Here is a 15,206-nt window from a genome sequence, read left to right on the forward strand (position 1 = left end):
AAAAAGGGGGAGAATTGGAATTAGATTTGGTTTAACACTGGTGGTGTAGAGCAACTAGTTAGGGGGAGTCAGTCTCAGGGGAAGTTGAGTTAAATTTACTTATGCACTTCGTTAGGGGGAGCTGCTACATTTTTGCTCTATCCAATTGTTTTGTCATCATCAAAAAGGGGGAGATTGTTTATCTCAACTCATATCTTTTGATGATTACAAAACAAATGGATATTTCTAATACCTCTTGTAGAAATCCTTTTCAGAAATGAATCAAACAGGTCTAAGGCTTTAAAGCAGAAAAAGAAGATCAAAAAATATGAAGACTGCTGAGGATGATGTCGGACGCACAAAAGGAAAGTATCGGACGTCCGATATCCTTTGAGCATCTTCGGACGAGAAAAGAACTCAGACTCGGACGTCCGAAGAAGACAAGTCAGAGGCTCGATGACTACTAATCATGATCGGACGCTCAGCACCTGCGTATCGGACGTCCGACAAGTGTTGCTGCTCTTCGGACACAACACTCTGAACGCATCGGCCGTCCGAAGGATTTCAAGAAAACTTCCAGAACTCATTGATCTCGTTCGGACGCATAAAAACTAACTATCGGACGTCCGACAGCACCAACGACTAGTTGACTCTTCAGCTGCCTTCTACCCGTTGACAGCATTAATTAAGGAATTCTCTGGTCTCCTATAAAAAGAACAAAGTCAATCACCTCAAGATAACTTTGTACATCAAGCCTACATCAGATTGTGAGTGATTCGGGTGCTAGAATACTAAACAGAAACTTTTGTACTCCTTGCTTGTACAATCTTCGTGTAGTTTTTCAAGTGTGACACAACTTCTTCAATAGTGTAGCATAGTGAGGGTTTGCGAGTGTTTGTAAAACTTCTTTGCTTGACCAAGTGTGGTTTGGGGCAAGAAGGAAGTGATCCCTTCCTTGTATACAAAAGATTGGTTGCAAGTCTGTTCAACTTGAAGTAACTTGGTATATAAAAGTGGTGTTCAAACCTCAGTTGTGTTTGAAGCCTGGTTTGCTTCTTCACTTTCATTTACTGTTTTTCTACATAAACTGTTCTTCTCTTCATCTCACGTATACCTGTGATCTTGTGTTATCTTGTTCATTGAAGGCATTTGAGAAAAGAAAGGTTGTCTGTGAAAAAAATTGAATATATTTTAGCTGGTTTTTTGAAATCCTAATTCACCCCCCCTCTTAGGTTGTCCTCGATCCTTACACCTAAAGCCACATTAACTTCAGAGATAGCAATGATAAAAAAATAACCAGTCAAGGCCCTTAAACGACCTACGTGCTACGTAACGAAGTATAAGTCGTACACAACCCGATAGATAAATACATAAATCCATAATACAAGCTTACAAGCCAAGTAATCGAATTAGGGTTTACGCATTTTCCAGCTTCAAGTGGCAATCCAAAAAGGAAAATACATTATCCCAAATAACACATTACAGCCCACAGAATGAGTTATAGTATTCAAATACAGTCCAAAAGAAAAACATAAGTAAGCATCCAGCTTTCAGTTTCCAGAACCTGTTAAGGAAAACAATAAACGTGGGGTGAGTTAAAACTCAGTGGTGCCCCAAAACATGCAATCACATAATTTCAAACAACGATTAATAACTGAACAACTTTAAATAGTTAGGAAAGCGTATAACAGCACAAGGTAGGATACGTGGGCTCTCAGGAGCCATTTTTTCTCACTTGATCACCATTTATCGTAGTTGACCCTCCGTCAACTCTCACTACTTATAATCCATGTAGAGCGTCTTATTTTGATACCTAACCCGTCACCATTCATACTCCTGTCCCGGGCCCGCTCTTCGACTAAGGACGTAGTATACTCGAGATATACCCGTAGATGATTGGCCGAGGGATTCACCCAATGACGTGATTGCAATCAGATTCATGCGTCGAGGAATTCACCCAATGACGTGATTGCAATCAGATTCATGCGTCGAGAGATTCACCAAATGACTTATTGCAGTTAGATTCAAGCGTCGAGGGATTCACCCAACGACGTAACTACATTTAGATTCATGGTAGTTGGATACAAGAGTCGAGGGATTCACCCAATGATGCAACTCCATTTTGAATCAAGGATTCAGGAGAAAATATTTTGCACAAGTCACCACTCGAACGGCTAGTGTGATAAAGTACACACAGCTCATTTCGATGGATCAGAATCCAATTTTTTTTTCAGCTTATCACATAACAAGTCAAGAAAGCACTTTAAACGGTTAGGCATAGAACAAGTAGGGACACTCACCAAGAGTGGAGTTCAGATATCAAGTTGGGAATCAAATTCCGCGTCCTCGCAGTATCCTAAAAACCAAATTTTGAAACCATAAGTTTTTACTCAGTTTTCGAACTTATAGACATTGAGGTATATCTAATATACTACTAGTTCACTTTCCCTTAGACAAATCAAGAGTCCCTTAGGTTAAAACTTGACAAAAGTAGAAGAAATGTTTTCTATAGTTTTCCTTGAGTTACTTTTCTTATAAAAGGGTAACTAGTATTATTTTTTTGGAATAAGTCGACCAACCTCTTAATATCAATGTTAGAAAGTTACTTTGAACATTTCTTTAAAGATACAGCTTTTGCAAGATTTATTCCCAAAAACTATTTTTCCTAAAATAGGGTTTCTTGCCGAGCAAGTTTCCCAGGCTTTTCACTAAAATTAGTAAAACTCGTATTTTGGAACTTTTTCTATAGTGAACTAGCCAAACTTAAAGAAAAGAAAAGGAATAAAATAAGATTTAGGGTTTTCAAAAGCTATAGAACTTATTTACTATATCTATCAAAGCTAGTTTGAGCTATAGGGAATTATCGGTTTGGAAAGTTTTTAGGCAAAACACTCGATATTGAGTTTTATACTATAATACTAGCTGAAAAATATTTTTGATTACTTCGATCACAGTTACTCGAGTTCGCAAGGTCGATACAATTTCCACAGCTCCGATCCCGTTTCGAAATCATATTATGGATCAAAATATGGCAAAAATCACATAGCAAATTACTAGGGCTTCGTCAATCATTAGCCCTAGATTTCAACAAATGCATCTCTGATAAAAATAAAATGAATGACTAAGGTTTCATCAATCATTAGCACTTGGTTTCAGCAAGCCCATAATAAGCAAAATAAAAAAAAAATAAGGCCTCCAAGGCATTCCAGCAATTAACTTTCATCACCCAGCAGTACTTATAAAGTTATTCAAATGGCCAAGGGCTTCATCAATCATTAGCCCTTGACAACAGCAATTACTTCCAACCACAATTTAATCCAGAATTTAAACCACAAGTAAGCTACAAGATCAAACCAAAACAAAATTTAGTTTCACGAAGAACAGGACATTCCTACTAAAACAGTCTACTTCAAGGATTCACAGACAGCAGTACACTTGAAGGAAAAATACGAAATTTCTACAGGACAAAGGCCTATGATTCTAGTTTCAAACGCCACTGACGGCGCCTTAAACGGATTTTCCTACACCAAGATATAAACAGTTTATTGGGACTGGTCAGGGACATCCGAAAATCTGAAATTTCAATTTTTCACTTGTGAAAACTCCTTTTTCTCCTTTAACACCAAAATGTTTTTATTCAAACCATCCATACACTTCTTATAGAATCCAAAACAACATTTTCCAGGCATTTCCATCCATCAAGTTTCAAGGAACAATTTAAAAAAAATCAAGTTAAGATTCCAACTCAACCTTTGACTATCACATAATAATTTCAGCAACTAATATACTTTAGATCCAATTTTTCCCTTGGTTAAAACAGGGTGTTAGGTACTCAAATTCAGCATTTAAACACTTAGTTACCTATTAAAATTTCCACTTCAAAATCAGATTCATTCAGCAACTAAAATCATCTAGAAAAATCCAGAAATTTTGTCCATCGGCCACGGATGCACACGCATGAAGAGACGTCCTGTTTTCATTTTATTTTCTGGGTTAAAACATGCTTTTAAACTCTCAACTCCCTCATGCAATTACTTAGCTAGAAAATAAACATTTCCAATTCAGAAATGAAGTTCAAACAACAACCATTAACATCGAAATTTTCTAAAATTCTCCTGCTTGGTTCGGATGAACATGCATGGCAGATTGCCCTTGATTTTTATCTTTATTTTTTTTCTCTGGTTTAAACTACTAATTAGCTGCATGCAGAGCTTAATTAACTGGTAATTAACTATCTAATTATGGTTATAAGCTTAAACAACAACAACAACAATCAACAACAACAAAATCGAACCAATTTAGGCTGCAATAATCCAGCTATGCTCTCGGTAGTTTTTATACTAGCACATATCAGAAATTCTTTTCTTAAAAATCTCATCCGGATGCCTAACCCCCACATGCAAGTTCTTAGATGACTTAACCTTATTGTTATTAGTTGGTTAAACACCTAATTGAGCTCAGATTATCGCAGGAAGTCAGAAATAAAATTACAATCCCAAGCCAGCTCCTCGGCAGAAATTTTCTTAACCAGACCAGAAATTTTCTCTGCTTTAACACATCATCCGAATGCACAATTCAACATACATGGTCTAAATCTTCAAGTCTTCACTCAGCTAAAGGCACTTAGGTGTTCAGATGCCACAGAAAAACACAAATGGAGTTGCATTATCTCCTCAAAGTCTCGGTAGCATCATTTTAACAAAACAGAATTTTTTCTAATGTTTGGATTTCAACATCCAACTGCATAATCTGAACATGCAAGCCCAGATGTAGCTTGCTCAACTAATAATCAACCTAATTAGACCAGAAATTACCTCAGATAGCAGCTAATCCTTCACACGAAATATTCCAGAAATTTCTTCCCCAGCTCTCGGCCAAGTGCAGTCGGTGGTTCCTGGCTCCTAAGTTGCGGCTGGAATTGGTTGTGGCTGGTGGATTTGAGGTCGGTTGGTTGGAGTTGGTGGGGATGAAGGTGCAAAATGGTGAAGCTTCCTGCAAATCTCCTCCCTGGCTTCACTCCAACTCACGGCAGGACCAGAAAATTTCTGGCAGCTCACGTTCCCTCCTCCTAGCTCTCGGATGCAGCCCACCAAGCAGCCCTCTCTCTCGGATGCTCTCGGTCAAGGCAGAGGAAGAGGTATGGTGTGGTTGTGGAGAGAAATTGCAGTGGTTTCGGTGGAGTGTGCAGAGAAGGAAATGAGACTTGGTGATGGTGGTGTCTCGGTATCAAGAGAGGAAGTGGTTTGTGGTTTACTTGTGCAGAGAAGAAAGGAAGTTGCGGTTTGTATTTGTGATATGAAATGTGAATTAGAGTGAATGGTTTTGTGGTTTTAGCCGTGAGATAGAAAGGATGGTTTGGTGGTGCCGTTGTTTAAGGAATAGAGGTTTCGTGTAAGAATCGATTTCGTATAACAATTGGTTGCGTATCGAATTGGTAATAGCAAATGTGATTTGATTTGCGGTCAGACGTCTTGTTTGGTTTGCATGGAAAGGTGAGGTAAGGGTATTTTAGTCTTTTCACTTTGCTCCCCAATCTCAACTTAATTTCTCAATTCCAATTTAATTCTAAAAATTATCCTCAAGTGTGATTTGAACGCCTAATTATACCCTAATATACCTAAACCATTTTCATCGAATAATTATCGATTAAACTTGAATATTAAGGTTCCTAGAAATTCTTATATTATTTAGCGATTAAATTAGTTATTAGAATTTCCAATTATTATTTCTCAAGAAATAGAGTTAGTCTAACTCGAAATTTATCGATTTAGTAATATAAAGTCAAATGAAATAATAATTTAATCCAAGGGTGTCAATTTGCACATAAAAATTATTTTTACGCACTTACTTGAAAAACAAAGAAAGATAAGGATATATTTATCGAATTTTCACGCATTAAGTCTGTTTAGTATATTAGAATCATATTTATCTAAAATTCATTGGTTTTTATCTTAACGCGGAAATTTTTATCAACATTTACCATTAGGGACTAATTGGAATTAATCATAGGGCTTTAAATAATTTATTTTAAGATAGTAAATCTAACGATTCAATTATCATTAATTTAGCATAAAGGAATTAAGTATTCTAACATTTTATTTTAAGGCGAAAAATTATTCCAATCCTAAAGATATTAATTTAGTTAAATAAAACCAAGAAATTTCATAACTTTGGAAAATTATATTATTTTTCACGTAAACCTATTTTTTTTACGTACTTAATTGCGAACAATTAAAAGTAATACTAAAAAAAAAATTATCCAAGAATAAAAGAAATGCAAATGAAATATGCACTAGTTTATATATCCATTTTTCAGGGTTCTCACAGAATGCTTTTGAAAGGCGAGCCTGATAGCACTCAATCCGTTGCTGAGTTTCCAATCTCTTTTCGTCGAGTGCTTCTAACTCTTCAAGGCGAAGACGAACATTATCTTCTTCACTGAGCCCTTCTTGAATCGCAATTCTTAGCGAAGGTATTTGACACTCAAGTGGAAGAGCAGCTTCAACACCATAAACAAGCGCGTATGGGGTCGCTTGCGTGGGAGTTCGAAAAGTAGTTCGGTATGCCCAAAGTGCTTCTCCAATTCGCAGATGCCAATCCTTTCTCGATTTATTCACGATTTTCTTCAACAGATTACATAAGGTCTTGTTGAATGCTTCAGCGAGTCCATTTGCAGCAGCATAGTACATGGACGACTTGTATTGTTTGAAATGAAACTTTTCGCAAAGCTTGTTCATTGCTACATTGCAAAAAGGCTTACCATTATCAGTGATGATATATCGCGGGACTCCATATCGATAAATGATGTGCAAGCGAATGAAATCTACTACATTCTCCTTTTGACCTCTTTTAGAGGGACCACTTCAACCCACTTTGAAAAATAATCTGTCGCCACCAAAATGAAAATGTGTCCACCAGAAGACTTTAAAAGTGGTCCAACTATATCCAAACCCCAAGCATCGAACGGCCAAGAAGCCACAGTTGGGTGGAATGGTTCCGGAGGTTGATGGATGAAATTGCCATGGAGTTGACATGCTTGACATCTTCTAGCAAAGTCGATGCAATCCTTTACCATTATTGGCCAGTAGTATCCCATTCTTTTAATGCGAAAGTGTAATTTCGGGCCAGACTGGTGAGCACCGCATATCCCAGAGTGAGCCTCCTCCATTGCTTGCATGGCCTCATCTTCTCCAAGACATCGTAGAAACACCCCATCGAATGACCTTCGGTAAAGCGTCCCTTTGTAGTAAATGAAACGTGGTGCTCGACGACGTATATCAACCCTTTTCTTAGGATCTTCTGGTAACTTCCCATGATTAAGGTAATCAATGATGAGGTGACGCCAATCCTCCTTTTCGATCTCATGGACAAAAATATGATAAGTATTTTCTCCCTCGCCATCATCTTCTTCATCAAACAACGGAGGTATGACCCAATTTTGACATATTGAAATTTGATTTCGATGAGAAGGTAGAGTGATCATAGACGCCACCCTTGCCAAAGAGTCAGCTTGTTGGTTGAAATTTCTAGGGATATGTTCTATAGTGACACTATCCAAATATCCCATGAGTTGTCTTGCATACTTATAATATGGGATCAATTCAGATTTCTTGACATCATAAATACCAAGAAGTTGATTTACCACCAATTTTGAATCACCATAGACTCTAAGATGCAACTGCTTCATGTCTACAGCCGTTTCAAGACCAAGAATCAACGCCTGATATTCGGCCACATTATTTGAACATCGGCGTGTTAAAGTGAAGGAGTACGGCAATACATCTGCTTCAGGAGTATAAAAGACAACTCCCGCACCAGCTCCATCACGGTGAGCAGCTCCATCGAAATACATTGACCACGGGGATTCAACCATAAACACTTCTTCATCGGGGAGTTCATCAGTCAACTCCCACTCGGCAGGTATGGGATGATCGGCTAAAAAATCTGCCAATATTTGTCCTTTGACAGCCTTTGCAGGTACATAAATAATTTCGAATTGTTGAAACTGGAGGTACCATCTCGCGAGCCGATCAGACAATACAGGTTTTGCCATCACATATTTAATGGGATTAGACTTAGATATGAGTCGAATAGTGTGTGCTTGAAAATAATGTTTTAGCTTCTAAATGACAAATATAAGTGCCAAGCACAACTTCTCGATGGGAGAATAATTCAACTCATTAGGTGTCATCATCCGACTCAAGTAATACAGCGCATTCTCCTTGCCTTCATCATTTTCTTGAGCAAGTAAGGCCCCAACCGATCGTTCTTGAGCGGAAATATAGAGAATCAATGGTTTTCCTGGGACGGGTGCAGCCAACACTGGGGGATTCATGAGATACATTTTGATGCTTGTAAAAGCATTCCTACACGATTCATCCCACTCGAAGGGCACCCCTTTCTTCATCAGCCGACTGAAGGGTTGGCATCGTCTGGCCAAATTAGAGATAAACCTGCGGATATAAGCCAACTTCCCTTGAAGACTCTTCAATTCATGAATATTTCGCGGTTCAGGCATGTTCACAATGGCATCGATTTTAGATCGATCGACTTCTATTCCTCGCTGATGAACGATGAAATCGAGAAACTTGCCAGAAGTGACTCCGAATGCACACTTCAAAGGATTCATCTTCAGTTGGTATCTCCGAAGGCGTTGAAAAACTTTTCGAAGGTCTTGAATATGATCTTTCCGCTTCTTTGATTTCACCACAAGATCATCGACGTAGCACTCCACATTTTTATGGAGCATATCATCAAAAATTCTTTGCATTGCCCTTTGATATGTTGCTCCAGCGTTTTTAAAGCCAAACGGCATTACTCTGTAGCAGTAAATTCCCTTGGGGGTGCGGAAGGCGGTGAGCTCCTCATCCTCGGGAGCCATGCGTATTTGATTGTAGCCAGACGATCCATCGAGAAAAGATAGTACTTCATGTCTGGTTGTAGCATCTACCGTCAATTCTGTGATGGGGAGAGGAAAATCATCTTTGGGACAAGCCTCATTTAAGTCTCGAAAATCAACACAAATTCGGATTTGCCCATTCTTCTTCCTCACAGGGACAATACTTGAAATCCATGTTGGATATTTCACTTCCCGTATGAAGCCAGCTTCAATCAGTCTATTTATCTCATTTTCTATCAAAGGAATCAATTCGGGTCGAAAACGTCTCTGAATTTGCTTGACAGGTTTTGTTCCTCGCTTGACCGACAAGTTATGAACAGCGACTCTAGGATCCAAACCAGGCATTTCTGAGTAATTCCAAGCAAATACATCTTTGAACTCGAGCAGCAAATCAACATACTCTTTCTCTTCTTCAGGAGTCATACAAGAACTTATGTAAATTGGGCGAGGGTCGTCACTTGTACCAAAATTAATTTCTTTTAGGGCATCGACTGTATTTTCTACTCCCTGTTCAAATTCAGCGGGAGCGTCATCTGCATCTTCTTCTTATTCTTCAAGATCACTGATCGTAATATGATGACAGGAAGCCATACTTTCTTGATCCGGTTCTTCAAAAATAGTTTCAATTCTTACATTGAATAAATCTCCATAGCGCATGAAGAAATTGGAGACTCGCTTTCTTGGTCCGTTCTTCTTTATTAGAGTAAGACTTTCTTCCTTGGCAACTTGATGCTCTTGCTTTTTACTGCCTAATCCTTCATAGACAGGTGGTTTCAAATTTTTCGGCCGCGGGCCAAGTCTGTCAAATACAGAAGTACGCTTTGACTTGTTTCCTAACCTATCAAACACAGATCTCTTTCGGCTTGTGACCTCCATTTCTTCGTTCACGTAATTACAACTTGCCCTTTTGATCATTATGCGCACTGGAGAAGGTGGTTGATAACCAAGACCCCTCGATAAACTTTCAACATTATAGCCTTTTTCTTTCAACATTTTCTGCGTAGGTGTTAATCCATGAGCCCTCTCGCCAGTCACCTCAGGAGGGAGTTTTCCTAATGCATGCTTCTCATTTGGGTTATAACCAGCCTTAGCAAGAAGTCTATATGCGTTTGGATCAAAGCTTTCTTGAGTCCGATTAGTTGGTAGTGAGTAATGTTCTACTGCCGGTTCTTCTTTGGGACGAACAAATCCTTGCAAGCCCACTTTCTCACCCTTAATCGGCTCTATTTTAGTGAGCGGAACATTTAATGTATCATTCCTGATAAAAGAGAATTGACCTTCTTCTCTCTTTGATCTTGGAATATACCGCAAAATGGGTACCTTGAAATCTTGATTTTCTTCTTTTACTGATTCTTTTCTTTTTGCTTCTTTCTGAAGGTAAAATTTGGCGTCGGCAAAGTGAGTTTCGGCCTCAGTGAAAGGTTTATCGTCGGCAACAACCTTCTTAACTATACCGTCTCGACAATATTTGAAACATTGATGTAGAGTAGACGGTATAATTTCATTCTCGTGAATCCAGGGTCTTCCCAAGAGCATGTTATAAGAGGTTTTGGCTTCAATGATATGAAATAACGCACTCGAAGACAACTCGCCAATGAGCAATTCGAGTCTTATGAGACCAATTGCTCTTTGCCCCCCTTGGTTAAATCCTTGGATCATGAGGCGGCTCTGGAAGAGTTCATCGCTTGAGATTCTAACTCTTTCATAGCACGCACAGACATGATATTGACAGCAGATCCCCCATCAATGAGTATCCGATTCATCTTCTGCTCTCGGACATACGCACTAACAAACAAAGGTCGATTGTGGGTTTTGAACTCAACAGTTAAATCATCATCATAAAAAATGATAGTCGTTGCACAATCCACTGGTGATTTATCGATTTATCGTCGATTTTGAGTTTTTTCTCAAATTCCCTGCCAATTTGTGTGACCTGAGAATTTTCAGCTTTGACGACATTACAAGAGGTGGAGGTATCAGCATCGTCACCTAAACACCCCTTGGGTATAAATTCTCTCAGTGTCACGGGCTGTCGAACCTCTTGAATGAGCTGAAAATCTGAAGGAATTGGTTTTGTGGCCACTCCCTTTTGTTTTTTTGTTGCATTTCGTCGTTTCATTGTCACTTCAGATTTTGTCGAACGAATGCTTTTTGAAAAGATGTATTTCTTTATTTTTGGCTTGCAAGTCCTCTTTCGAGTGACTAAAGTCCATCCTTCGTTGTCATCTTCAATAACATCTTCAATTGAGGATTTTCCAAGCTTCTTGGACGAAGCACCGCTTGTTGTGGATAAAAATTCTATCGGACAACACACAGATCCAAACATTATGGTTGTTTTATTTGCCGATACTTTATCTTCCTCGAGAAGGATTTTCCCTTGACGGGCCAATTCCATAATTTTGTCTTTAAAGACAAAGCATTTAGTGAGAGGGTGGCCAATCAAGCGATGATAACAACAGTAATTTGGATCGTTGACTTGACCAGCTTCCTCTGGGCGCTTCATATCGGGAAGTTCAAGGAGCCTCTCCTTGAAAAGATCATCAAACATTCCTTGTAAATCAGATTCGAGAAAGGGGTATTCCTTTTCTTGCATTTCTTTTAGAGTAGGTCTTCTTACCGACCTATTTTGAGAAGAGTCTACTTTTTCGGTGATTTTTCGACTCACCTTGGTAGCAATTTTCATGGGGGTTGTGTTTATTGCCATGGACTCCTTATTACTGAATTTTGAAGTAGGCTTGCCCCCTTTCTTATTTTCTTGCCTTTCATTGCTTTGACGAGGCGGCTGCGCTCGCGGAGCTTGAATAGGAAGCCCGTTAGTTGCATTGGCCGTGATACTTAACTCCATATCATGAGCACGAGTAGCTAATTCTTCAAATGTATTTGGGCGTATACCTTGAAGAATATAGCTCAGGCTCAAATGCATTCCTCGGATGCACATCTCTATGGCAGAGGGCTCAGACAGTCTATCCTTGCAGTTGAGACTCGGACTTCTTCACCTATCGATGTAGTTGACCACATGTTCATCCTTCCATTGACGAGTGTTAGTCAACTCTAGCATACTAACAGTTCTTCTAGTGTTGTAGAAGCGATTTAAAAACTCTTGTTCCAGCTGTTCCCAACTGTCGATGGACCTCGGAGTGAGATCAGTGTACCAATCAAACGCATTGCCCTTCAAGGATCGGACGAACTGTTTGACTAGCAAGTCACCATAGGTTCCAGCGTTATTGCAGGTTTCGACAAAATGGGCCACATGTTGTTTTGGACTACCTTTCCCGTCGAACTGTTGAAATTTAGGCGGTTGATATCCAGCAGGCATTGCTAGGTTGTCAATTCTAGCAGTGTAAGGCTTGCAGTAGGTAAAGCTTGACTTTGAACCACCCTCCTTTTTATCTTTGATCACGCCTTCAACAAGCTCCTTCAGTTGTTCCACGGGAATAGCTCCATCGGCGGTCACATATACTCCCTTCACCTTGTCTTTATCTTTTTCACGCTCTTGGTGCTCCTTACGATTCGCATGGCTTTCTTCAGGGGCATGATCTTTCTGGGTGAGCAGTTGAGCAATGAGAGCATCTTGGTCCTTAACGTGTTTCATCATGGTTTCCATCATCTTGGACATGTTCGAAACTTGTTCTTCGAGACTCAAAGTATTTGTCATCATGGTAGGCATTGTAGCAGAAGAAGCAGCAGAATCTTCAATACAAAATCTTGAATGAAGAGTTTCATGTGAAGAGACTGATCCAGTGCTTGATCAATCATCGTCATGCTTATAAAATTTGGGTTCGGATCCAAATTCGAGCATGGCAAGAGCCTTCTCAATCGAGGTGAAAATGTCTTGGACCCCTATCGTGGAGAAATAGCTCATTTGTGATGTTGACCCGAAGACGGGAGTTGGTGCCGAGGGTTCCATGCTACCTTGGGTGGAGGCCCTCGTCATACTCCTTGTCACGGGGCCAATAACGCGGGTATTGGTGGCAACGTGTGCAGCTTCCTGAACAGGCTTAGCATCAGTAGCCTTGGAACGTACAATCACGATTTTGTTGCTCTTTGGTGCCATTGGTGATAGGCGTAGTTGAATATTCGAGGGGAAGAGATGGAAGGCAGAGATGGTCATGGTCCCACTGGGCGTGCCAAAAATTTGTACGCAATAAAAATTTCAAGTCTGCAAAACGACAAGAAAAAGTAATACACGACAAATATGTACTATATAAACTTAGAAAAATATGTAGGTACAATCTCTGGAAGTTTCTCGAACTTATGGAGAGCTTCCTTCGATTCTTCTCCTCGAACACCAATCCAAGGGCTTCGCAGCTTGTTCTTGGATCCACCACCGGTTCCTTCAAATCTTGATGTGGAAGACTTGAAGGGCTTGAAAATATTTAGAGGCTCAAGCCTTGATATGCGGAAGACTTGGAGAACTTGAAGATCCAACCCTTCGTAGCTTGAAGCTCCAATGCTTGAGTGTATGAGATACCTCTTGAAGTCTCTCTGTGTATCTCTGTGTGTGTCCTTGATTTGGTTGAAAGACCTCTATTTATAGCTGTGACAAAGGGTAGAGGTTGAAGACCTGTGTACCACTTACTTGTCTTGCAAGACGTGCAGTCATATTAGAACTGTGCTAGCCAAATATTATCTCTTCATTTTATACTTATTAATAAAGAGATAAGTAATTTCTCGATTGGCCAAACTCATGGGGACACGCGACGTGGCGCCGTTTGACTGGCCAGGCTATTGCAGTATATAAGAAATATACTTGGATTAAACAACCCTAAATATTATCCCTTTAATAAGAAATAAATATTTAGATATTTATCCAATAAACATGTGATATGATATGATTTGGTTGATGGAGATATCCCTGCAATTTGAATTGATTTGGAACACCTCAACTTGACACGTGGCAAAATATAATTGGTCATTTAATAACCAATTTTTCCAAGTGTACATGCCATATGGCAATGTCTGATTGGACAAAAATATTTTATAGACCAATGGCAATTTTTAGAATTTTAATTAAAATTCCATTGTCTACACCTATTTCAAGTGTTTCATAGATATTATCTTGAATATGCACCACTTGAGAACTTACCAAAGGAGATGCCGTGAGGGTTTCTTGGGCAACAATACCTTTAAAATATATACTTTCAATACACTCCTCAAGAGGAGTGAAAAATGAGTCATTAAAACTCACCTCTTAAGGTTCAAGATTAGTTCCAAAGATATTACCATGTAAAATGGATATTAGCTCATTAAAACAGAAGTGAGATTCATCATTTTTATCCAAATGCAATCCATTTTCACATACAATATTCCCACCATTCATGCTAGGGTCATTTTGTAAATTATTAGAAGAAATAATTTCACACAATACATTCAATTACTCATGTATTCTACCAAAGTGAGAAGCTAATTTATCTATTCTTTCCTCAAAATGGTTGGAAGTCATATTAACTAATTTTTCTATAGCTAACTCCCAAGATAGTTTAGAATCATTAGCTACTCTTTTTATTGCCAACTCCCATGATAGTTTTGATTCATATTGAACACATTTAGGTTGATAATCATAAAAATAGGAAGAATTACTATAAGTACATTGATTATCCCAACCATAAGCAGGAGAATTGCTCCAATTAGCACTATATTGATCAAAACAAGGATTATAATGCTCTAATTCATCATAGTAATCCACATTTTGTGCTTGTCTACATGTATTAGTGAAATGATAACCTCCACACAAATCACAAATCACATGATAAGAATTAAAAGTATTAAAATTTCTCCCTTGTTCAATTTCATGCATAATTGTGTCCATTTGAACATGTAACATAATTACATCAAAATTTGCCTTTAAGCACTTCAAACCATTTTCAAAAGACATACTTTCGGTAATTTCTTGGTTACCTCTATTAAAGGAGCTTTGCACTTGGTAACCATCCATTGCCAATCTTTCATTTCTCAAGCATTGTCCTTCAAATTGACTTACCCTCCTCATTACGTAAAATTGCTTTTAAACAACTTAAAAGCAAGATTAGTAAGAAGAATAAGTGATAAAGCACATACACACATAAAATACTAAAATAATAGAAAATAATATTCATACTATAAACTAATAAAGTTGTTCTTCACACCGATATTGCCAAATCTTCCCCGGCAACGGCGCCAAAAACTTGACGAGGTTTTTAATATATGTACAAGTTAAAAAATCGAATTACACCCGTTCACTACAAGTATACAGGTCAACTAGTAGTTTAGGGTATATATCGGGTCGATCCCACAAGGAAGAGTGAACAATTACCGGTATTACTAAATCTACTCTTTTATTTAGACTATC

The 15,206-nt window shown here is 38.7% G+C and overlaps 2 protein-coding genes across 2 annotated transcripts; both read right to left on the bottom strand.

Moving 5' to 3' along the window:
• Positions 1 to 4,708: 4,708 nt before the first annotated feature.
• Positions 4,709 to 6,716, bottom strand: LOC140035721 (uncharacterized). The gene is made up of 2 exons (XM_072077065.1): positions 6,305 to 6,716; positions 4,709 to 4,728 (listed from the first exon to the last, which is right to left on the bottom strand). The coding sequence occupies exons 1-2, from the start codon at positions 6,714 to 6,716 to the stop codon at positions 4,709 to 4,711; spliced, it is 432 nt and encodes a 143-aa protein (XP_071933166.1).
• An 89-nt stretch (positions 6,717 to 6,805) lies between these two features.
• Positions 6,806 to 8,032, bottom strand: LOC140035722 (uncharacterized). The gene has a single exon (XM_072077066.1). It carries the CDS (start codon positions 8,030 to 8,032, stop codon positions 6,806 to 6,808), a length of 1,227 nt encoding a protein of 408 aa, XP_071933167.1.
• Positions 8,033 to 15,206: the final 7,174 nt, after the last annotated feature.

Source organism: Coffea arabica, chromosome 2c, assembly GCF_036785885.1.
Source record: "Coffea arabica cultivar ET-39 chromosome 2c, Coffea Arabica ET-39 HiFi, whole genome shotgun sequence".
NCBI classification, from domain to species: domain Eukaryota; kingdom Viridiplantae; phylum Streptophyta; class Magnoliopsida; order Gentianales; family Rubiaceae; genus Coffea; species Coffea arabica.

Excerpts from the sequence above, each read along its gene's own strand:
- LOC140035721 (XM_072077065.1), bottom strand. The coding sequence starts at position 6,716 with ATGAACAAGCTTTGCGAAAAGTTTCATTTCAAACAATACAAGTCGTCC. Across the intron at positions 4,729-6,304 it reads TCGCCTTTCAAAAGCATTCT|ATTATGCAGTTGGATGTTGA; the intron begins GTGAGAACCCTG and ends TTGCATGTTCAG.
- LOC140035722 (XM_072077066.1), bottom strand. The coding sequence starts at position 8,032 with ATGGCAAAACCTGTATTGTCTGATCGGCTCGCGAGATGGTACCTCCAG.